Source organism: Sus scrofa, chromosome 8 (assembly GCF_054392235.1).
Source record: "Sus scrofa isolate SSC_HxYL_T2T_F1_AM1 chromosome 8, Sscrofa_HxYL_maternal_Yorkshire_Landrace_v2.0, whole genome shotgun sequence".
In the NCBI taxonomy this organism is placed as follows: domain Eukaryota; kingdom Metazoa; phylum Chordata; class Mammalia; order Artiodactyla; family Suidae; genus Sus; species Sus scrofa.
Genome location: NC_139390.1, coordinates 141626955 through 141651672, shown reverse-complemented (window position 1 = coordinate 141651672; position 24718 = coordinate 141626955). Strand labels below are relative to the sequence as shown.

Here is a 24718-nt window from a genome sequence, read left to right as displayed (position 1 = left end):
AAGTGTTTTGTTTTTTGCTTCCCCCCCCTCAAAGTAACAGAAATAGAATTATCATTCATTCTGGAGACGCTGAGGGTGATGGATTGAAGGACGTGGGATCCCTGCCCGGGCAGAGACAGCGGACCGTCTCGGCAGTGGCCAGTGTGAAGAGAATCTTAGGGGAGCAAGAGTGTGGAGCATGCGGAACAGTCCAGAACCAGAAGCAGAGCTGCAGGTAGGGATGCGATGCATGGCTGGGGTACCTCAAGGTCGCCTTCCCACAACAGTAGCAGACATGATTTATTTTTTATTTTATTTTATTTTATTTTTTGGTCTTTTTAGGGCCGCTCTGGCAGCATATAGGAGTTCCCAGGCTAGGGGTCCAATCAGAGCTACATTTGCTGGCCTACACCACAGCCACAGCAACACCAGATCCGAGTCTCATCTGTGACCTGTACCACAGCTCACAACAACGCCAGATTCTTAACCCACGGAGTGAGGCCAGGGATCGAACCTGCAACCTCATGGATATTAGTCGGGTTGTTACCATTGAGCCATGAAGGGAACTCCAGACATTGCTAATAGATCCCAGAATATCCCCCCTGGACATCTCTTAGCATCCTTCCCAGGACAAGGTGCAGGATGCTACTACCGTTGGCACATCATGTGACCTCCATCTACTATCGGAGAAATCGTTACAAATAAGAATCAATTGAACAGGGAAATGTGTGGCTCAGCTCTGAATGTTACGGCTGTATCCCTGGCCTCAAGGCCAATCATCCATTACTTTAGAAAATGCATACAAGGAAAATCAGTCTAGTTAAAATACACAGGCTGTGTGTGTACTAATAAAGAGAGACTCTATCTTGACAGAAAACTGCTCTTTAACAGAAACAATACTTTAAGGGAAAAATCAGCATGGCCAATCAAAATCTGTATAGTCAATATATCAAAAAGGAAAACTATGCTGAAGTTCTTCCTAAGAGACCCCAAAGCTAAAGATTACTCCAGGGCAAAGACTACACCTTAAATATTCTCCTAGAGTTCCATGACTCTTCGAATGGCACTGGACACATATTTTTTGTATCGAGTAGCTTAAAGTAAGGAGAACATTTTCTGTGTTTGACGTGAAAAAAGATACCAGTAAGTTTCAAAAATAAGTTCAGATATCAATCTTGGAATGGACATATGCTGCCACTGCTATATAGGCAAATCCTCTCTATCCTAGTTGGTATTGTGCATCTACTAATTCGATTAATTCAATTCCCAATCGAACACAGGGATTCAGGCCACTTGCTTTAAAATCCCTAAATTCCCTTTCTTAGAGTAGAATTTTTTACACTTGATCTTAGCCAAAAGGCCGAGAAGCGATTAAAGCAGAATTTTTTAAAGCATGCTTTAAAAACACTCTAAGATATATGTGTGTGTGTGGCTATGCATATGTGTTTATTTATAAATCTTATACTTATATATATCGTGGCCATCTACGCCGACAGGAAATGGTCACGCACACAGGGCTCTCCCAGGTGCCCTTTTAGAAAGCGTGTCCTGACCTGAGTGGGCCCGAGACTTGCCTTTTTAATAAGCCTGTAGGTGGTGCCAAGGCTGCTGGTGTCTGGCCCACACCTTACCTGGCCAGACTCTGGACTGTGATTAGGAACTGTGGAGACAGATGAGCCTGGATTCAAATCTATTTGCCCCCCTCTGTGTATCCTTGGACAAGTAAACTAACTTCTCTGAGCCTCAATGTTAACATCTTTAAAATATGCATAACGTGCCTTTTCTCCTTGGGTTCTGGTGTTCGTGTGATGAGCCTGTATGTCTGTGAGCCGCGGTGTTCCCTGTGGGTCACCATGCACAGTGCACTGTGTATTTCAAACTAAATACTAAGTAGTAGGGCCCAGGCATGATTTCAGGGTCTAGAATGGAAAGGCGCCTGGAAACAGAGCTCCCGGCCCTGTGGTGATAAGCTGACCATCGGGTTAGGAATCAGAAGACTTAGACTTTAGTCATTGCTAGAATTGAGACGCTCAAATCAGATCAGATATGTGAAGACATTTTGAAAACTGCAAATCACCATATGCTTGAGAGAGAGTCGAAGGTGATGGAAGAAAGCTGAGGGTGATGTGTTGCCAACACGACAATGGATTACATTTCTATAGACTCATGCTTTTCACGCCTCCTCTCTAGTTAACAGTGGTTCCTATTTAATAGCCACAGTGGGCCAGAGCGCGCAGGGAAGTACAGCTGACAAAACTGTTGACAATATCAAGGCAAAGAGGAGTTTCTGTTGTGGCTCAGGGGGAACAAATTTCACCAGGAGCCATGAGGTTGCGGGTTTGATCCCTGGCCTCACTCAGTGGATGAAGGATCCAGTGCCAAGGCCAAGGAAAAATCATGGCCCAACCTCTTTAATTTTTTTTTTTTTCTTCTTTGTCTTTTTGTCTTTTGTTGTTGTTGTTGCTATTTCTTGGGCCGCTCCCGCGGCATATGGAGGTTCCCAGGCTAGGGGTTGAATCGGAGCTATAGCCACCGGCCTACGCCAGAGCCACAGCAACTCGGGATCCGAGCCGCGTCTGCAACCTACACCACAGCTCACGGCAACGCCGGATCGTTAACCCACTGAGCAAGGGCAGGGACAGAACCCGCAACCTCATGGTTCCTAGTCGGATTCGTTAACCACTGCACCACAACGGGAACTCCCAACCTCTTTAATTTATAGATGAGAAGATGGGACTCAGCTCAAAGACTGGGTGCTGGCCCCGCATCTTCTTCCTAGTCTCTCTGGGAAAAAAAGACATGGCAAACACCTCCCAGGAAATGTTACAGGAGCCAAAAGATGAGAAAGTGGACCAAACAGCACGATCAGGTGGTCTGGTCCTAGGCTCTGGCTCCTGGACTTTGGGCCAGTGCTTCTCCTCTATGTGCCTCAGTTTGCTCCTTTGTGAAATGGGGATGCTAACAGGACCTTGCTTACCAAGGTGTCAGGGGGATTCAAGGAGTTAACATTGGAAAAGCCCTTCGAGTGGTTCCTGGCAGAGGGCAGGTACTTCACGAATGTTAGTTAAATAAAAGAACATATAGAACTTGTAAGATGTGGGTATTTCTCCCACAAGGCTACAGAAGAAAGGGAGAGAAACAGAAAATAAGCCGCATGTCCAAAGTGACAGAGTGGCAGGGCTGGGATTGGACATCAAAGCCTTCATTCTTTCCGTGAGCTCTCCCAGTAAGGGACTGTAAGTCTCGGCCAGCTTCCAGGAGCAAGCCCTGCTCAGGAATAAGAGTCTCCCTTTGCAGCTAAATTTTGGGACTGCAGGGAGATGGACAGTTTGGGACCAGTTGCTTTCTTTGTACATACGCATGTATACCGGGCTTTTTTCCCCCCCATCTTTTGTCTTTTTAGGGCCACACCTGTGGCATGTGGAGGTTCCCAGGCTAGGGGTCCAATCGGAGCTGCCAGCCTACACCACAGCCACGGCAAGGGGGGATCCGAGCTGTGTCTGCGACCTGCACCACAGTTCACGGCTACGCTGGATCCTTAACCCACTGAGCGAGTCCCGGGATCAAACCCGTGTCCTCATGGATGCTAGTCAGGTTCGTTAATCACTGAGCCACGATGGGAACTTCCTCATGTATGTATTTTTAGTATCTTGAAACCAGTGGAAAAAAACAACCTGCCCTGGAGTTCCACAATACATGTTTAGAGAACTGGTTCTCAACCAGAGATTATTTCACCTCCTAAGGACATTTGACAATGTCTGGAGACATTCTTGGCTGTCATAACTGAGGGTGAGGACTACCTAGTGGGTGGAAGCCAAGGATGTTTCTAAACATCCTAAAAAGCAAAGGACTTTTTTCTTAGAAAAGAATTTTCTTTTTTTCTTTTCTTTTTTTGCCTTTTCTAGGGCCACTCCCGCGGCATACGGAGGTTCCCAGGCTAGGGGTCCAATTGGAGCTGTAGCTGCCGGCCTACACCACAGCCACAGCCACGCAGGATCCGAGCCGCATCTGCGACCTACACCACAGCTCACGGCAAGCCCAGATCCTTAACCCACTGAGCAAGGCCAGGGATCGAACCCGCAACCTCATGGTTAACCACTCCGCCACGATGGGAGCTCCAAGAAAAGGATTTTCTATCACCCGTGTGTGTTGTGCTGAGAAACCGTGGTTTAGGCATCACTAGCAGCCGCCACAGGAGCATCAGGAGGGATCCTGAAGACTGGCTAGGGTGGTTTCCAGCAGGTGCAGGTGTCCTGTCTGCAGGAGGCTCGACAGGCCACCCCCCTTGTGAGGAAGGACACCTAACACGTACCTCGGAGCTCACCACTGTTCCCAGGGCAAGTGCTGGAACTTGGGACTGTGACTCGACTCCGGTCCCCCCAGCAGATTTGCTCACATCCCATTCTGAAATGCCTCTTTTGTGTGGCAAGTCCTGCCGGGATCCCTCTGCCCCCAGACTTGCCTCCTCTCTTCCTTCTGCTTATTGTTCCTCAGTTGACAGTTTAACCTCTCTAGTTCTACTGTTTTTTTTTTTTTCTTTAAACTAAATTCTTTTTTTTTTTTTTTTTTTTAATAACTATACCTACAGCATATGGAAGTTCCCAGGCCAGGGATGGAATCTTACCTGTGGCTTCAACCTACACCAAAGCTGGAGCAATGCTGAGTACTTTAACCCACGGTGCCGGGCCAAGGATTTAACCTGTGCCTCCACAGTGACCTGAATCGTTGCAGTCGGGTTCTTAACCCACTCCACCACAGTGGGAACTCCTGAATGAACTTTTAATTGAAATGCAATATATACACAGTGCAGAAATTGTAAAGCATGATCGGTGAATTTTCACCAAGTGAACAATTCTTGTAACTACTTCTTGATTCAAGAATTAAGGCAGTACACCTCTCCAGAAGCCCTCTTTACTCTCACAGGGAGTCGAACCCTCCACCTAGAGGCAACTGAGACCCTGTCTTCTAACACCAGAGGCTCCTTTTGCTGGTGCTTGAGCCTAACGTCTATTGAATTGTGTACACTATTTATTCTTCTGTTCCTGGCTTCTTTTGCTCAAATTTATGATTTTGAATTCAACCACATTGTGTGCACCAATCACTCATTCATTCTCATTGTCTTGTAATATTCCATTGCGTGGATACCCCACAATGTATCTGTCCCTGCCACCTCTGTACTGTCTATGGTACAGCGCTGCTATGAGCATTCTTGCACATATCTTTAGATGGACCGTGAGTGTATTTCCTTTACGTCTGTACCCAGGAGTGGAATCGCTGGGTCCTGGGATTAGTACGTAGTGTAAACAGAATTTCGAGGCGGTGATACTGCTGACCCTCCATCAGTAATGTATAAGCGCTCCAGACGCTCCACAAACTAGCTAATACCTGGTAAAGTCTCTGTCTTTCTTTTTACTCATAGGTTGCTAAAGAATCTGGGAAGCAGGAGCCTAGGTTTAAAATTGAGGAAAAACAGAAATTATGGTTAAATGATTACATAGAATTGTTAACATTTAGGGGAAAATACAGGATATTAAATCTGAGTAATTATGTCCCAAGCAATATTTGAGACATACTTACACTAGAAAATTATTTGTTCCTAACTTGAAATTCAGATTTAACTGGGCACATCCTGTATCTCATCTGGAGGCTTGGGGAAAATGACTTTTGGTATTAGATAACACAAATGTGGGGGCAGTTGCTGCTCCCCACATAGACAGGCATGGGAAGTGGGGGGAGGACGCAAAATCAAGGGGCTCTCCTAGGTTTTGAGGGAGGCCCTTCTTCCCACCCTCCCCCCACCCCAGTGTCCCAGAGGACACTGAAGGTGGCAATGCTTTATTTGATTTCTGTCTAAATTCTATAAGAGCTTCTCTTGTGGGAACACACCATTGTTTATTCACGGATAAAGGAAGGAAAACTGAAATTTCTTGAGCAGTTTCTATTGCCAGTTTCTGTGTTGAGCAATCTTGTACACCACTCTTGGATTCTAGTCCTGTAACAATCTTGCTTCCTATTTCGATATCTGATACTTGGAGAAGTGAAGCAGCTCAGCCTGGATCAAAGCCAGGCAAGCTCAGGCCAAAGTCAGGGCTCTTCCAGGCCACCAAGTCCTCTGCCTCCTGGAAGGCGTTTCATTGACTGGCCCGGTCCTGCACGGGCTCTATTTCTCTCAGCCAGTCTGAGCTACCCTGATGGGGTCGGGCAGGACCGCCGACGCCCACTCGCTTGGGCTCCCAGGCTTCTTTATTCCCTCCATCTCCATTCCCCCCTTTCTCCTCTGTCCACCTCCTTCTGGCTTTCAGCTTCCTACCAAGTAACTCCACGGGTTGCATGCAACCCATTTCTAGAACAAGAAAGTGAAATTAGGCCAGTTGAGAAAGTCCTGCTTTTTATCGCTTTGAGCTTGTGCAGCCCCCAACTCCCCACAGCAGGCCGGTCTTCTAGTCCAGGTCTGCCTCTGCCTCTGCAGCAGGTTGACCCTCTCCATTCGCAGCACCTGTCTCAAGCAGCATTCTGCAGCTTCCGCGTCCCGCTTAGACCAGCTGTCATAGACCAGAAAATGCCATCCCCAAAATAGGCCTCCTTAAGAGAACAGTTATTCTGAGCGGACTGTTTTGAGAAACAGCAGACAGGGGAGAAGCCCAGAAAACAGTCTAAGTCATCCTTTATGGGAAATGTATACTTATAAAGGAAATCGCCATTTGTAAGGGTGTCATTCCTACAGAGGGAAAAAACGGATGACACTGAATCACAAGAAACTCTTCAAAGGAGAGGGCACCTTTCTCCATAACCAACCTCACCTTCCCAGAGCCTGCCTCCCCCACCTTCGCTTTTGCTTTTAGCTGAAGATGGTATTGAAGCCTGAGTTCTAAGCCACCTCTGAGAGTTGCACGGATCCCTGGATAGCTCTTATGTATATAAGATATGAATGTTAAAACTTTTCTGTTTTTCGCTTCTTAATTATCTTTTTTTACAGGGGTCCCAGTTGAGGACACAGAAGGGTAAAACTACTTTTCCTCTCCAGCAATGCCATTTCTGAAATTTTAGCCAAAACGATGAAAACTCTCAGTTATCAGGAAATTAAAAAATGATTTGGGGAGTTCCCTGGTGGCTCAGTGGGTTAAGGATCTGGTGTTGTCCCTGATGTAGCCCTGGCTACTGCTATGGCATGGTTCAATCCCTGGAAACTTGTGTATGTCTCAGACACAGCCAAAAAAAAAAAAAAAAAAAAAAAAAAAAAAAGGATGCTGTATAGTTGAAGGTATGGCATTTCCAAATTTAAACTAAATCATTTCTACGAAGAAAAGCCCTCTGGTCACTAGCTGGGGGTGGGAGGACAGCTTCCTGCCCAACCTAGGAAAGCCCTATGCCAGGGCGTAGCTGAGGAAACGGACCGGGAGTGAAGAAAGACTAGTCACGCACCAGTAACTGGCTTCCATCCTCCGGCAGCCTTGACCCCGCACCTCTCACGGAATTTTCCTGACCTCGTCCAGCACCCAGACACTTCACAGCAGGCCTGCCGTTTAGTCCTGGGTCTGAGTCTGTGCCTGGAGTCAGGAACCGGATCTGATACAGAATCCGGCGTTGTCTCTATCTGCGGGATTCTGCCTCAGGTACCACCGTTTATGTCATTTCTGGAATTTTAGCCAAAACAATGAAAACTCCCAGCTGTAAGGAAATGTTAAAATGATTATGCATTTTCTAAGTGAAGCTAAATCATTTCTATTAAAAATGCCACTCGGAAACATGTCCCCTCATGGTTAAAATGCTGCTCACACCCGATGGTGCTCCAATTCGGGGCACTCTTGTATTTTTGAAAGGGCCAGACTGGGAACGTTTCTGACACCAGGACAGCAGCTATGCTCCTTTCATCGGACAGTGAGGGGACTTGGCTCATGCCAACGGTTAATTTGGGGAGAGGGTGGGGGTAAGGAACACCCCACAAATTGGTTCCCCCCTCACCTCCTCTGTCACTGTGCCATTGCTACTCTCTCTGGGGACCTCGGTCCTTAAGCTTCTTCGCTACTTTTATAATTTGTTAAGTGGTGTCAGGTACACATGGTTCTAGGGAAACCTTTTCGTACCCAAACCCTGTGAGCCTGCCCCTGGAGGCTCTTCACAGCATGAAGACCCCCCGCCCAACCTGGTTTTCCCAATCCTTCCATGACTTTTTCTTTCTTTCTTTCTTTTTTTTTTTTTTTTTGCTTTTTGGGGCCTCACCTGTGGCATACGGAGGTTCCCAGGCCAGGGGTGGAATTAGAGCTGTAGCCACTGGCCTACACCACAGCCACAGCAACTCAGGATCCTTAACCCACTGAGCAAGGCCGGGGATCGAACCTGCGACCTCGTGGTTCCTAGTTGGATTCGTTAACCACTGCGCCAGGCCAGACACTCCCCATGACCGTTTCTTTCCCACGTCCAGTCCGGCCAGATTCTGCCCCCCTCTGCCGGCTTTCCTTCTCTACTCTTCCTGCTAGGTGTTCTCGTCTCCGCGTCCTCTACCTTCCTGTCAGCATCTCCTCCCAGATGCCGCCTCCTCCACGAAGCGACTCCTAACCCTCCAAGTTGGGTCTGCCTCTCTCCCTCCTTTGCACTTGCTCAGCACTTGGATGGTGAAGAGCCCACTGGACTTGGGGGTCAGAACATGGGGCTCTAACCAGAGCATCGAAACGTGGCGACTTCTGTGACTTTTCTCTAAATGACAATGATAGGCTCTTCCCTTCCTTCGTCCCAGGGTCATTAAGAAAGAAAGTTACAAGAAGCTATACTGGCTTCAGATACGAGATCTGTCTAATTCTGTGCCTTCTGAGAACTCACATTTTCTTCCTTTTGGCAGGGGGCTTGTTTGCAGGCATTTCTGAGGGCGGTCACTGGGCTCCCGTGATCCTTGTGTCCACCAAAGACAGTGCCTCCTTAGAGCCTTGAAAATACTAGGTGCCTGAGGGGGTCAGGACCCGCTGCCCTACACTATGGCACGTCGGATATCTTAAGCTGAAGGAGTTTGAGAACATGGCACAAGCGGGAAGGTGCCTCCCTTCGCCCGTCTCCCCCGAAAGCCGGAGATAAGTCTCTCATGTGAAAGGTACCCTCCTGTACCAGGAGGCCAGCAGACACGCTGGCCTCCCAGAGACGGAGTTCAGGGCCAAGAATAACCCCCTTCGTTACCTTTTCACCATTCAGTACCCCTGGAGCTGGCCCCCTTGTCTTGTCCACGCTTCACAAATTCATTGTTTTGTCTTAAACGTCGACAAGCCTCCTGCTCGGGTCGCTTCTCTGGGTCTTTAACTCTCGTCTGAAAGTTCCCGTGGACATGTTAAGAACGGAATAAAACTTGCATGTGTTTCCCCCGTCAAATTGTCTCAAGTTATTTTCAGACCCAGCCGGGGGTCCCGAAAGGGTTGAGAAACGCTTTTCCTCCCTACATGCTCAATAGCAGTTCATTTATTTCCTTGTACCAGTGTTTCAGTCAGGGGCGATTTTGCTCTAAGGGGACACTGGGCAACGTCCGGTGACATTCTGGTTGTCACGTGTCAGGGTGGGAGGATAACTGCTACTGGTGTTCTAGTAGATAGAGGCCAGGGGTGCCCCTCCCCGTCCCTTCTCGCCCCTCCCACCACCCCATCCCCACCAACAAGGAATTACTTGGCCTGCTAGTGAGGCTGAGAAATTCGGATTCTTGTTTGTACGAAGATTTGAGCAGTTTACAAGCTTATATACATAACAAGATACAACAATGAAGAAACTAGGCGCAAATAAAGCCTGGAGCAAATTTAGCTCTTACTCTAAGGTTCCTGTATGGTGCCTGACATGGGCTGCACATTAGACTCTGAGCCTCCTGCCAGGCAAAGCGAAGAGGGAACACAAACATCTAGCAAATTAATTATATCCATAAAACAAAAGCAGACTGAGATCTGGAGAAATGTCTTATCAGCCTCCCTGAAAAGGAAATAATATGTGACACGCAGTGTCTAAAGCTTTTATCATTATCTCCACTGTAAACAGAAAGACGACTTTCCTGAACTGATTCCCTGATAAAGGGTCACAGCACCACGCTGCGGTGGAATCCCTGAAAGCAATCACTGAGAAGAGAAAATGATCCCATATGAATTAGTTACCTCTCTGATACTCTGGGATGATTCAAGATTAAAAACCATAGGTATATATTTGTCTTTGGTCCTTTTAGGGCTGCACCCGTGGCATATGGAGGTTCCCAGGCTAAGGGTCCAGTCAGAGCTATAGCCGCCAGCCTACACCACGCTCATGGCGCCGTCGGATCCTTAACCCACTGAGCGAGGTCAGGGATCAAACCCGAGTCCTCATGGATTCTAGTCGGGTTTGTTAACTGTTGAGTCACGATGGGATCTCCCACCAGTGGGGAAGTTTATTTATTTTTTATTTTTTATTTTTTTGTCTTTTTGCTGTTTCTTTGGGCCGCTTCCGCGGCATATGGAGGTTCCCAGGCTAGGGGTCTAATCGGAGCTGTAGCCACTGGCCTACGCCAGAGCCACAGCAATGCAGGATCTGAGCCGCGTCTGCAACCTACACCACAGCTCACGGCAACGCCGGATCTGTTAACCCACTGAGCAAGGGCAGGGACCGAACCCACAACCTCATGGTTCCTAGTCGGATTCGTTAACCACTGCTCCACTACGGGAACTCCCAGTGGGGAAGTTTAGAAAGGAGAATTGGCCAACACAGGCTACAACTTGTATTTAAATGATCCATTTAAAATACACTGATTGTTTTGTGACTACATGGCCCGTCAGAGTCCCAAAGTTCTACATCATAGAACCTGGAAAACTTTTATATCGGGTGTTACCAAAACCCACCCACTGTGACGATTAAAAAAAAAAAAAAAAAGCAATAAAATTAGGCTCTTGGCGCCTAATTTTAAGTAATGTTGCTTCCTGGTCAGGCCTGTGAGACAAAGAAATTACAATATGGAACCTTAGATTATATAAAGAGATGACCTTTTAAAAATACCATCCACTTGGCTCTTTTCTGATTCCGGCACATTGGTCTGTGGAGGGGGTCAGTGGCCTTGGAATTGATGTTTTTAAGGCTGCCCAGGTGATCCCAAGGTGCGTGTGGCTTTGGCAGTCACTGTATCAAATGAAGTCTATCCAAAATGGTCGGGGTACTGAAGCAGGGCGCTTGCGTCTTTCACACAAAAACAAAACACCCATCTACCCTCAAATTTCAGATCTCCCCACCACTTCATTTTTACCCCGAACATGTGTACACTTTAAAACTTCGCTCAAATAATATGATCAATGAAGACAAATCTAAAAATCACAAAAATGTCGAAAAGTTTGCTCTGCCTCCATACACGGCCAAGCGCTATTGACATTTGTGATGAATGTCCTTCCACCGACTCCAATACAAATAATTTTGTGCGCGGGAACACGCCCTAATGAGGATATTCCCAAAGGTGGCAGTCAAACCCCTTCTGCAGTGAAGAGACGGCTCCTTCCCCTCTGTCATAACTGGGGAGCAGGCCCTCATCTTCGGGGGATGCAATCATGGTGCTCTAGCTCAGAATCACCGTTTAATCAGGTAAGACCCTGCCATGACTCGAGTTGGTGGAAAGCAGCAGGAGTCTGTCCAAGGAAGAGTTTGAGTCCTTCGAGCTCACCTCACAGCTTATTTCCGTCTCACTGGCTGAGTGAACACATCTTTGTGTTACCTTGGAAGCCCCAGTTCTAGTGCAGCTCTCATGAGAACCCTCACCTAAGTCAGATTCTTTTTTCCCCCAGACTCATGTCTTGGCTTTATTCTCCATGTTCCTCTCTTCACATCTTTCTTGGGACTCTTTGTCCCCAGGAGGAACTCAGCGGGAGGAATCCCTCCAAAAGAAGAAGTAACACAGCTCCTCGACTTGCAGAAGCCTTGGCTCCACCCAGGCTCGGCCGTCTAGTGTCTCCCCGTAGCAGTGCACTAATCCTGTAAGTGCCTCGGAATTAACGTCATGGCTAAAAGAACCCGAAGACCCATGAAGGCGAGCACTGACGTTTACATCTTGCTTCGACTCAGATCTGAACTGGAATCGAGGTCCTTTGAATCAGGTGGGTGGAGATGACTTACCTGGTGAGCCAAGGCTGCTAATACCTGTGCCCACCTCAGCACAAACGTCCTGAAGGGACTGGGTTGATCTTTTTAAAAAACTGTTTTGGTAGACATCACCCTTGTTAAGTGATTTTAGCTTTTGTTTTACTGGCAGCAGGGGTGAGGAGAAAGGTCCACGCCCCCACCCAGAGCCAACAAAGTGTACGGGTGACGGAGGTAAAGAGGGTTAAACTGGTGCTGGTTCTTAGTCATGAATCAAAGGTCCAATGTTACAGAAGGGTGATTTGGGGGGTGTCGGGACTCTGTAACTTGAGCAAGTCCCATCTCTCCAATGCTTTCTAAGAAGATGACAAAGCCATTTGTGAGTGCTCTGGTCAGGATACATGGATCTCAAAACTTCAGTGGAAATTACCTGGTGGCTATGAAACACCTGTGTTGATACATTTACTTTAAGAAAAAGGCAGCAGCCTATACAAACACTTGTTTATAAAATATTTCTTGGCGTTCCCTTCATGGCTCAGTGGTGAACAAACCTGACGAGGACCCATGAGGACACAGGTTCGATCCCTGGCCTCGCTCAGTGGGTTAAGGATCTGGTGTGAGCTGTGGTGTAGGTCTCAGATGCGGCTCAGATCCTGCATTGCTGTGGCTGTGGTGTAGGCCAGCGGCTGTAGCTCCGATTCGGCCCCTAGCCTGGGAACCTCCATATGCCGCAGGTGTGGCCATAATAAAATAAAATCAAATAAAATATTTCTTTCTCCCAAAAGCCTACGGATGTATTTTCCTAGAGCATAATCTATGTGCGAAGGGGGCGGCCATTAAATTCACATGTGTATGTCTCCATTTTCACCTCCTGTCCCCACCCAACCTAAATGAGTGCCCAGGTAGCCTGCAGTGCCAATTTCTCGGTGAAGCCGATGGCTAACCAGCCAGGCCGGCTCAGTGCTCCAGGCTTCCTCCGCGTGTGGCTAATATACTCAAGGCTGGTGCAAGGCGCATCTTCGGGTTGCTCACCTGTCCAGAGGTGAACTAAGCACATCCTCAGGGGCAATAAAGTGAAATAAAAGAGGGAAAACTTTGGAAAACTATTTAGGCCCCACCCCTTTACACACGCAGGGGGTACAAGGGCAGCACCCCACACAGTTCCCTGCGTCCCAGGCCTCTCGAGATGCCTGTCTGGCCCTGATCAGCTGTTTCCAGGCCCCTTGCCTCTCCCAGGGTCTGGGCTCCACCGGGACTGGCCTCTTATCTTTTTACCCTGACACAGCGCCTGGAGCAGCGCAGACGTTCAAGACGTACTTTTGAAAAATCAATGAAAGAACAAATGTATGAGCATAGACATTGTAAGCCTCACACACACAATTTCAGCATCTCCAGGCTAGATATCCATCTAGGCGTCAGAAATGCTACTTCCCAACCCCCACTTGCCTTTTATCAACCATCTTTAAGGAATGCCTTTGCCTTAGGGACCTGGAAGTAAGAGAGAGGAAAAAAAGGCTTCTTGTTTCCTCCTTTCTTTAAATCATGCAAGAGAGAGAAGCTAATCATGGCCTCAACAGTGAAAATACTGAGACGCGCCTTGGTAATATTCGCTAATAACAGGGATGCACGTCAGGAAAGGCAACGAGCGACCAGTCTGTGATGATTTCAAGAGATCGTTTTTTGCTATATTAAAACAGCATTAACTTCGGACCATAAAATAACAATAAACCTCGAAGGGACAGAAGCAGACATGTATTCTCCGCCCCGCCCTGCCCCCAGCTAGGAAAAGTAATTCCAATAGCAAATCTTGAAAGCAAATGCAAAATAAGAGAAATTTCCTAGAAGGAATTTAGAAGATTCTGTTCAAATACATGAGTCTTGAGGATACGATCATTTCTTTCATGATTAAGGACACTTTTTTCTCTTAGAAAAATGTATCTTCATTTTTAAAGAAAGATGATATACACAGGCTCTTCAGAATCCCCACTCTCAAATTTAATTGAAAAGACAAATACATGTTGGAGACATGTGGATTTTAACTTAGTGAAAATTCACTGAGGCAAATGATTCATACCTACTATTCATTCTGCCTTATGTTAGTTACATGGAAGATTTCACTGGCTCCATAATTTTTGATTTTTTAAATAATTTTTCTTCTTTTGAAAGAGGATGAAAGAGAGACAAGAGGTTTACAACACTGAAATTATTGCAAAAATACTTACCACACGGAGGTAAACTACAGAGGACAGCAGCTCAGGTCCACCAGGAGAAGCCTTGGGCACTCTGGTTTTGATCCTGCAGCCTAGGGCTGTAATACCAAGGGTGGGGTTGGGGGTGTGGAAAGGCAGGAGGTGGGACTGGAGGAAAAAAAAAAAACACTCAAGCCGGGGCCGCCTTTACTAGCAGAGGTGGGGTGGGGTGGGAGTCCTTGTTCCTCTGTTTAAGAAAGTGGGCACTGGATTTTATCTCGTTCCATTTATTTTATGTGACATTTGCCTGACAACCTGTTCCCTTAGACAGCAATATTTATTTATGACTGGGCAACAACACATTTTATGAAGGTCCAAGGCTTAATTTATTTAGGATTTCTCTAATTCATTTACTTCATAAAGGCATTTATGGGTCTTGAAACATGTTTAACAACATGAACTGGGCAGCTGGTCTTAGGTCTCAGAAATGCTAAAGACATATTCGACTTTCCTTCTTGTCAGGTTGCTGAAACAGTTCATAATCTAAGCCAAAGAGCTGTACGGTGGAGACAAGGGGCTGTATGGAAGGGTAGGGGCAGAGTGGGACAGTCAGTGGCATTTTAGAGCCATCTGTCTGGTGCCAGGGAAGAGCCTGGATTCTCGAGGGCAAGCCTGTCATCAGGGAGCCACTGAAGGGGCAGCTTTATGGAGAAAAATGGATGCAGAGGGCTTGAGCAGGGGTGGATGGCTGCTCAAAAGGATGGCTTGAACAGAAACTCCAACAGGAACGGCAGTTCTTAGGGGCTGGGCAGAGGGATGGCAGAGGGGATGAGTCACGTCATGAATCAGCAGGTGGGCACAGAGGTACACAACACTTTGTACAAAAAAACCTCGATTGTTTCCGGGTTGCTGATTAAAAAATTGTTAGTTTAGCACAGGTTAAAATGTCCTTCATTCCTCTCGGTGTGACTCTGACAAATCATATTTTCTTTCACTTGGTGTCTAAACAGAAAACCTGAATGAGTCACCTCACTAAAGCTGTGGCACAATGGGATCGACGGCCTCTTGGGAGCACTGGGACGTGGGTTCGATCCCCAGCCCGGCATAGTGGGTTCAGCATCAGATCCCAGGCCCAGGAATACCAAATACCATATGCGGCGGGGTGGCCAAAAAAAAAAAAAAAAAAAAAAAAAAAGAGGCTGTGATTTGCTGTACGTCTAGTATTTGTTGAGCGCAAACTCGTTTTGATACATGCATCAGCATACAAATTCACCATGTGATATTCATAGCAACCCTACATGTCAATATGCACATAATAAAAATAAAGGAACAGAGCCCAGAGCTCTACAGCAGCTAGTCTGGGAGGGGGACGTTTGAACCCAGGCTTATCAGCACAGAAGCCCATGTTTTCCCTCCCGATTCTCAACTCCAAAATGGCAGGGACAGCCCCGGCCTCTGGGGACCGTGGTGAGGGCTGAATGAGATGTCACAGAGCGCCTGGACCCATGCAGGATGGGCGACAGAGTCGTGCTCTGCCTCGCTGTCAGCCCTGCTCTTCCCCAGGATGAGGCTCTGTCTTCGGTCCTTCCAGAGTCCTCTGGGACGGGCTTCCCTTGGGGCTCACAGCAGAGTCTTCTGCGTCCCGTCCCCTCTCACCTGCCTCATTCTGCAGCTGGACGCTGAGCCCTCTGAAGGACAGGTGGCGGTCCCTGTCATTAGCATGCTTTTAAAGCTGGGCCCGAAGGCATGAGAGGAAACTCAGGGATTTGCGGGATCCTATAAAAACGTCTTTAGAGTTATGGTCTAAGCCGGTCGCACAAGTCTAGGAAGAGTCATTCAGAGATCAAGCGAATTCTGTCAAATGGAGAAGGATCCAAGGTTTGGGGACTTCCATCCACTTACACCAGTCCAGCATTCTCAAGGGCCACCGGGTCACCTAGGATGGGAGTGAGGTCAGCACCTCCCATGTTCCCGTCTCTGGTTCTTTCCTTCATTCACTCAACAAACCTATCCCTACTGAGCACTCGCCGTACATCAGGCCTGTGCGAGGTGCTAGGGGACGATGGCGACAAACAGGTTTCCTGCGGTCATGATGCCTACGCGATTTCGTCCCAGTAAAGGAGAGGACAAAAGAAAACTCATGCAAACACAAACCCCAAGTCAACACAGCAGTGACGAAACAGTTGCCTGCTGTGTTAAGGGTTTCGAAGAAAGTCATCAAAGGGCTGAGATTCGGAAGAAGAGGGTGGCGGGAAGGAGAGACCGACCTTGGGCAGGGCTGGCAGGAAAGGCCTCCCTGGAGCAGGCACCGGGGAAGAGCCGGGCGGCCGAGTGGGGACGGGGTGGAGGATGGGCCTCCCTGCAGAGAGCAAAGTCCCGGCGTGAGCTCAGCGCTTTGAAGAACTGAAAGGGGGGCTCTCTAGAAGAAGCTGTGTGCTTTCCAGTGGACTACGAGGGGAGCCCTTTAGGTGGCAGGAAGAGCTTTATAGGACCACTCAGGGACGACCCCAAGAAGAGCTATATCTTTAAGGAGACAGACTGGCACACTGCTGTGTGTGTGTGTGTGTACACTGGAGCTGGGAAAATCATCAGGCCATTTGTTTGTCTTTTCATGATTGAAAGACGTGGCACGGCCACAACCTAGCTAGTAATACTCTTTTCTTTGCAAACAGGTGCCACAAGCGTTGGGGCTGAGAATGGGTAGATTTAGTGGTTGTTGACCAGTTTCTTGAGAAAAGCGTTCAGGTTGGGTGTGTGTGACTCCTGATACTGACCAGACTGCTTTAGAGGGTCCTTGCCATTTTCAAAGAGGACTAAGTAGCCACTGGCCTGTGTCACATGGGTACTGCCGGGAGTGAGTTTTGGAGATACCACTTTTGGGGTTAGCCATTGAGTAAACGTCTCTCATATGCCAGCCAGGATGGCATAGCAGGGCCACCTGTGGCCTCTGGACTTGGAATCACCACTGGCTCACTGCGTGACCTTGGACTAGTTAGTTACATCTCTTCTTCTGGACTAGTTACCATCTCTGTGCTTCAAATTCCTCCTAGGGTGACTGTCAGGGTTAAAAAGTCCACATGTGTGAGCAGGATAGAAGTACATAATAGCCACTCAGCAAATGTTGCTTTTTTTTTCTTTTCTCCCTTGGGTTAGGGAAGTGGAAAAAAGGACTCATAATGAAAAGAAATTGAGGAAGCGAAATCTTCAGACTTGCCATGTGGAATGCGGACCATGGGGGGAAAACTGAAATGGGTCCCACGTTGCTAGCCTGGGACGCTGCTTGGCGCTATCATTGAAGACACTTTCTGACTCGAGTCACAGAACATTAGGCAAAAAAAGGGGTTTATTGCCTCATGTCTGAAAAACCCTGGGTACAACTGGCTTTGGGGCCAACTCGCTCCAGGGCCCAACCCATGGCCAGGGCCCACGTCCGCCTCCTCTTGGCTCTGCTCTGCTTCATGCTGATGCCTCACCGTCTCAGACTTCACGTGCCCTGTAGCGCCAGGCTTGTCCTCCCAGATCCGGTGCAATAAATAGGTAAATAACAATAACATTCATAGCCACCTTTGCTTCCATCCTAGGCAACCGCTCTTCCTTTCGGCAGGTACTGACACTTGCAATTTCCATAAGAGTGACACAGGTAGGAAAACTGAGGCAGATTAAGTACTAGCCCAAAGTTGCAAAGGAGAGACAGAGCGGGATCTGAGTGCCAGTGGTCTGGTTTCGAAGTCGGTGCTCCTGACAGTAACCTGCGGGGGATCCGAAGCACAGAGAAGTGCCGCTTCTGGAAGACAGCCACCGTCTTGGCGGTTCGAGTTGCAGTGCGTTCGTTCTGGGCTCCTGAGGCTGGAAGAGGGCGATGCCTAATTGTCCAGGCTGAAGTCACATGCCCATCCGGAGGTGGGCACGCAGAAGTGGATTCCAGAACTCCGGGGCTGGGGGGGTGGGGGTGGGGGTGGGGAACAGCCCAGCGAAAGGATATCGATACTCTCTTGAGAACAGACAGCGACACAAGAGCTCTCCGTCACAACTGAGAGAGAAAATAAAGAAGAGGAAAGGCTTTGGGGGGAAATGATGCGGTCAGTATCAGAGAGCTAAAGTTTGACGGGCGAGAAAAGCATCAGTGTGCATGTGCGGCTCCTTGGACATCTTGATTGACCCTTGGAACAAGATGATAATAAAAAGCTGAAAATAAAATGATAGCAGAGAACTACTGGGCAAATGACAATGAAAACTCTGCAGGCTAAAAGCACTTAGAGTATGGAGAACATCCTTATAGAGTGAAAAACAACGCAAATAAGAAAGATGTAACCGTCTAAAAGTAGACAGCAAAGAACTTAGAGGCTAAATACATTTAGGCAAGGAAAACGTACAGCGTTATAATGAGAGAATTCAAAATACCTCTCACAATTAGCCAGAATTAGTAGTCAAAAAGTGACTCCTTATGCTGTAGGCCTTCAACTTATCCAGTGTTGTTTGTCAATCTTATCTCAGTAAAACTGGAGAAAAAAAATCACTCAGTCCAACACAGTAATACAGTGTTTTACTGGTCAAAACATTATTCAGATGATCAGACTATTGTTATACCAAGTAAAATATAGTACATATAAGGGCTTCTTCCATCCTACAAATAAAGAAAATTTTTTTTTCATAAAAATGAAAAATTATAGGAAGTTCTGTTGTGGTGAGGCAGGTTAAGGATCTCGTGTTGCCTCAACTGCATCGCAGGTTGGATCCCTGACCTGGAAAAATCCACATATGGTAGGTGTGGCCATAAAAAGAAAAAAAAGAAAAGGCAACTTAAAAATTACCAATAGTTGATAATGTGAGAAATTTTCTACTGGGTCACTTTGCTGTACAGTAGAAAATTGACAGAACCCTGTAAACCAGCTACAATGGAAAAAAATAAAAATCATTATATATAAAAAAATTATCGGAGTTCCTGTCGTGGTGCAGTGGTTAACAAATCTGACTAGGAACCATGAGGTTGCAGGTTCAATTCCTGGCCTTGCTCAGTGGGTTAAGGATCCAGCATTGCGTGAGCTGTGGTGTAGGTCGCAGACCCAGCTTGGATCCCGCGTTGCCGTGGCTGTGGTGTAGGGCTGTGGCTACAGCTCCAATTGGACCCCTGGCCTGGGAACCTCCATGTGCCGTGGGAGCGGCCCTAGAAAAGGCAAAAAGGCCAAAAAAAAATTATCAATAGTTAAAAATTAAGGGGAAAACTCCTTGCTAAGTCTTGGATCAAAGTGGAAATAAAAGGGGACGCATAACTCTCTAGAAACCAGTGGAAAGGAATTTAATTCTACTGAGATTCATAGGACCCTGAAAACAGCGCTAAGAGGAATGTTTAGAACTCCAAAATGCCTTCGCGATTTAGAAGTAAAACCAAAAGAAATAAAGGAACCAAATGTTCTTCCTAAAAGTTTAGAAAAAGAACTCAATAAAGGTGAAAGGTGAAATTAATGATATAGAAAAAATAATAGAAAGGATACAATAGTAAGAAGAATAAGTAAGGCAACATCTATTGAAAATAATTCCAAAAAGTCCAAAAGTTTATTGACTAGACTAATAAACTATATATTCATATGAAACAGACCAAAAAAAAAAAAAAAAACTTGCAAGCTAAATAGGGAGAGAGAAAAAAGCAGTAGAGGTTAGGAATGAAAAAAGAGTCATAACCCTGGTATGCGAGAAATTTCAGAATTTGAGACACACTACAGGCAACTCTACAGCAATGACTATGAAAGCCTACAGGAAATGTGTGATTTCCTGGCAAAATACAAACTATAACAGAGCCAGGAAGAGAGGGAAAAAGCAAAAAGACTGAGCGTACGGTGCTTGGAGGTCAGTGGGGAGAAGACTTTAGGGCCAGGCGGCCTCACAGCTGAGTTTTAGTTTGCCTCTAAGGCTCCAAGAATTCCCGTGCTGAGGAAGTTAGCTACACACCCTCGCAGGACCGGGCGACTCACCAGAATCCAAGGCAAAGAAGAAGAGGATGAATCCAAGCTGCTGGCAGAACACTTGTTATTAGAGCCAATGTAAGAAACTTTAAAAGCGAGACTGGTTTTTTGTAGAAGGGGAATCATTTTTGGTATTTCGTTTGAGTGACATTACTGGGATGCCCAAGAAGAAATACTCAGCCGCTAATGGGAAACATGTGTCGGAAGAGAAGGTGGGACCAGAGAAGTGGGTCCGAGAACGTTCTGCTGAGGTCACGTGCGTGAGTGAATACGTCACCAAGGAAGAGAAGACGTATTCCCAGAACTTCAGCTTGGGAACCTGGGGTTGGTCCAGTGGCGCTACTGACTGACCACGTGATTCTGGCCGCACCACTTGAGGGCTCTGACCTTGCGTCCTCAGTTCCCGAAGAGCTGCAGTGCCCCCCTCCATGGAACATCAGTGTGATGTGCGCCGTGTGTGTGGAGGTGGCTGGCGGCCAGCAGGCACTATGCAGATCAGGGATTTTGGTGAAGATGGAGCTGCCTGGGCTCCAACATTGGGTGCCAGCCTCACCTCTTACCTCGTCCTTCAGATCTCAGCCCCAGGGCCTTCCCTGATGTGCCCGTGGCCCAGTGCCACCGTCGCAGCTGTCATGGCAAGCCCACACTTGTTACTGTGTTGATTTGATCTGCACTCGCCTCTGCTCTCGGGGGCACCCCAGGGGAGCGGGCTCCACATCCATTTTGCTCCCTGCTGGGAGCGTGCTACCGGGGACACTGCAGTCTCTCCAGAAACAGTCGCTGGTGAATCGAGGGGGAAGCCAGGAGACCCGAGGGAGCAGGAAAAACAGAAAACCACAAAGCCGTAGAGAGATTTTTGGAAAAGAGGTGGGGCTGCGATGCTGAATGCTTTACGAAGCAAAATTGAGGAGGAATTCGAAGAAGCCCCAGATTGACTCTACTCTGCTGTGACTAGAAGGTTGCTGCCGTTTCAACAGAGGTTTAAATGACAAGCGGCAAAGGTGTTGGATAAAAATAGTCTCTGGGTCCAACTCATCTATGACAAAGGAGGCAAGAATATACAAGGGAGAAAGGACAGCTTGTTCAATAAGTGGTGTTGGGAAAGCTGGACAGCCACATGGAAAAGAATGAAATTAGAACACTCTCTAACACCATACACAAAAATAAACTCAAAATGGATTAAAGACCTAGATATAAGACCAGACACTACCAAACTCCTAGAGGAAAACACAGGCCAAACCCTCTCTGACATAAACGACAGCAACATCTTCTCAGATCCACCTGTCAGAGTATGACAATAAAAACAAAAATAAACAAATGGGACCTAATCAAACTTCAAAGTTTCTGAACAGCAAAGGAAACCATAAACAAAACGAAAAGACAACCCACAGAATGGGAGAAAATCTTTGCAAGTGAATCAACTGACAAGGGACTAATCTCCAAAATCTATAAACACGTTCTGCAGCTCCATACCAAAAAAACAAACAAGCCTATCAAAAAATGGGCACAAGATCTAAACAGACAGTTCTCCAAAGAAGACATACAGATGGCCGAGAAACACATGAAAGGATGTTCAACATCACTCATTAGTAGAGACATGCAAATCAAAACCACTCTGAGGGACAACCTTACACCAGCCAGAATGGCCATCATCCAAAAGTCTACAAACAGTAAGTGTAGGAGAGGCTGTGGAGAAAAAGGAACCCTATGACACTGTTGGTGGGATTGTAAATTGGTGCAACCACTGTGGAAAGCAGTGTGGAGATTCCTCAGAAAACTAAACATAGAACTACCATTGGATCCAGCAATCCCACTCCTGGGCATCTACCCAGAGAAAAGCACGACTCGCAAAGACATATACACTCCAATGTTCATTGCAGCACTATTTGCAGTAGCCAAGACATGGAAACAACCTAAATATCCACTGACAGAGGAGTGGATCAAGAAGATGTGGTACATATACACAATGGAATATTACTCAGCCATTAAAGGGAACGAAATACCAGCATTCTTTGCAGCATGAATGGACCTAGAAATTATCATGCTAAGTGAAGTCAGCCATACAATGAGACACCAACATCCAATGCTTTCACTGACATGTGGAATCTGAAAAAAGGACAGATGGAACTTCTTTGCAGAACAGATGCTGACTCACAGACATTGAAAAATTTAGGGTCTCCGGAGGAGAAAGGTTTGGGGGGTGGGAGGATGTGCTTGGGTTGTGGGATGGAAATCCTGTGAAATTGGATTGTGATGATCCTTATACAACTACAGATGTGATCAATTCATTTGAGTAATAAAAAAAAAGATGAAAAAAAAATAGTCTCTGGGTTTCTAAAGGAGGGAACTGTAAATACTGAAACCCTTGCTATTTCTGTTAGGGGTTTGGCTCTAGGTCCCCTTGCCCCGTGAAGCAAGAAGACAAAAGGCATGTGAATCCAGCAGAGTAACTTGAATGGAGCTGAAAAACCTTATCACAGAAAGCCACGCGTGTGTATTCTACCCCACAGGTCTGCAGTCGTTGCTAGAGAAGTTTCCAGTTACTAAACTTTTGTTCAAAACCCAAGCACTGTTAATAACACTGAATTATATCCTTGAACGTTGCTAAGAGACTAGATCTTAAATGTTTTCACCAACAACAAGAAACGGTAATCATGTGATCTGATGGAAAGGTTAGCTACAGGTGGCAGTCCTTTCCACTACATAAGCGTATCAAATCAACAGGTTGTACACTTTCAACACACACAGTGTCAGATGTCGGTTATATCTCAATAAAGCTGGGGAAAAAAAAACAAGTCCTCAGTGCTGTAATGAATCTCAGTTCAGTTTCTTTGATTTGTCTCCGGAGAAACTGTCAGAGTTAATTTGGGTCCATGCATTTTTGTGCATTTAATCATGTTCACACACTATTTCATAGTGTGTGCTCTCATTTTTCTAAGCTTAGCTTTCAGTTGGGGAATATGAAATATTTGGATATTTTATTCCTATTAGACTCTATGGATCAGTGCTTATATGTATCCTAAGAATTCCAGAGGTAAGAGCAACTAAGCTTTATATACAATCTGTCATAAACTAAAATGCAGTATCTTTATCTCTTGGGGGGTCTTACCCTCTTTCTTTAGTGTATGGTGGAGACTTCCAGTGATTACATTTTTAAATATCATGGGGAGTTCCTGTCGCGGCTCAGTGGAAATGAATCCGACGAGTATCCATGAGGATGGGGGTTCAATCCCTGGCCTCCCTAAAAAGCAAAAACAAATAAATAAATATTACGGTAAAAATACAGATAACTTAAAACTTACCAACTCACCTATTATTAAGTGCACGGTACAGGAGAATCAGATCTATTCACATTTTGTGCCATCAATCTCCAGAATTTTTCATCGCACAAAACTGAAGCTCTATACCCATCAAGCGACGACTCCCCGTTCCCCCTCCTCCTCAGCCCCTGGCAACCACCCTGAGGATAACTTTTCTTATTGGGCCAGTTTCCTAGAAGTTCTGCCTGAGCAGCTGTGCTTATCACATCCCTGGGAAATCGGAATCTATTTACCCATGGAAATTAGGGTGTCATTTGGCTAATTCAGAGGATTAGTGATTAGATATAATTCTATGCCAAGAGGAAAGAAAATTCAAGGGTGGATTCATAAACACTAAAAGGCAGACAGAGTTGGGATACAGGCAAAGCAATTTAATTCCCGGGCATTAGTCACATGCCTTGTGCATGAAGGAGTGAAGGGGTTCAACAGCTGGAGGACGCGTAGAGGTCATTCAGGTCAGGCAGTCATTCATTCAGCAAAGATGTATTCAAAACAGTGAGGCCTGACCCTGACCTCGCACTTGGCACTGAGTGAGCTCCCTGGCCTCAAGCAGCTTGCAGTCAAGTAGTCTGGACAAGAGAAGGCAGGTAATAAGCATGTGTTTATTTGCTGCCCCTTCCATGTATTCCCACATGCTATGGATATCCTTTTTACCTCGAATAAACTGAGTTTGATGGCAAACCTGGAGATAGCCGTGTCTGTAATTTAAAAATTACTTTTTTGGAGTTCCTGTTGTGGCTCAGCGGTAACGAACCCAACAATACCCATGAGGATGCGGGTTCGATCCCTGGCCTCACTCAGTGGGTTAAGGATCTGGTGTTGCTGTGAGCTGTGGTGTATGTAGGCCACAGACATGGCTCGGATCCCAAGTTGCTGTGTCTATGGCGTAGGCCAGCAGCTACAGCTCCGATTCGACCCCTAGCCTGGGAACTTCCACATGCCTCAGATGCAACCCTAAAAAGCAAAAAAATAAATGAATAAATAAACACAATTTCTCGTTTTCCACTGTCTTTTTTGCATCAATGCTGAAACGTTCACCACTTAACTGAGTTTGGCTGATGTGCTCTGAATGTCTACTAAGCACTTACAAATCCACAATCACGTTTGCTCCTTAGAAACGCCCCGGAGGAGGCTATTACTATTATCACTCTTATTTTGCAGAAGCTCAGAAAGCCTGGGTGACTTCCAGAGTCACAAAGCTAGAACAAGTAGAGTCAAGATG

At 46.6% G+C, this 24718-nt stretch overlaps 1 protein-coding gene and 2 long non-coding RNA genes across 7 annotated transcripts in view; 1 reads left to right on the top strand and 2 right to left on the bottom strand.

The window, feature by feature from the left end:
- LOC100524999 (placenta-specific gene 8 protein) overlaps positions 1-24718 on the bottom strand; it is an 82765-nt gene that overhangs the window by 11462 nt on the left and 46585 nt on the right. For 2 of the 5 annotated variants that reach the window (XM_084973707.1, XM_084973706.1), the window contains one exon: positions 23286-23417. In XM_084973707.1, the coding sequence (XP_084829833.1) occupies positions 23286-23417 (132 nt within the window). Of the gene's footprint in view, positions 1-9144; positions 9465-14249; positions 14313-23285; positions 23418-24718 lie in introns of those variants that run through there. The other 3 variants (XM_084973708.1, XM_084973710.1, XM_084973709.1) reach the window with 2 other exon arrangements.
- Positions 58-22181, top strand: LOC110262194 (uncharacterized). Its single transcript, XR_014813491.1, has 3 exons — positions 58-214; positions 11803-12044; positions 17370-22181. It is a non-coding gene; the product is annotated as an uncharacterized LOC110262194 (long non-coding RNA).
- LOC146401100 (uncharacterized) lies at positions 14176-20404 on the bottom strand. Its single transcript, XR_014813484.1, has 2 exons — positions 20186-20404; positions 14176-18246 (listed from the first exon to the last, which is right to left on the bottom strand). It is a non-coding gene; the product is annotated as an uncharacterized LOC146401100 (long non-coding RNA).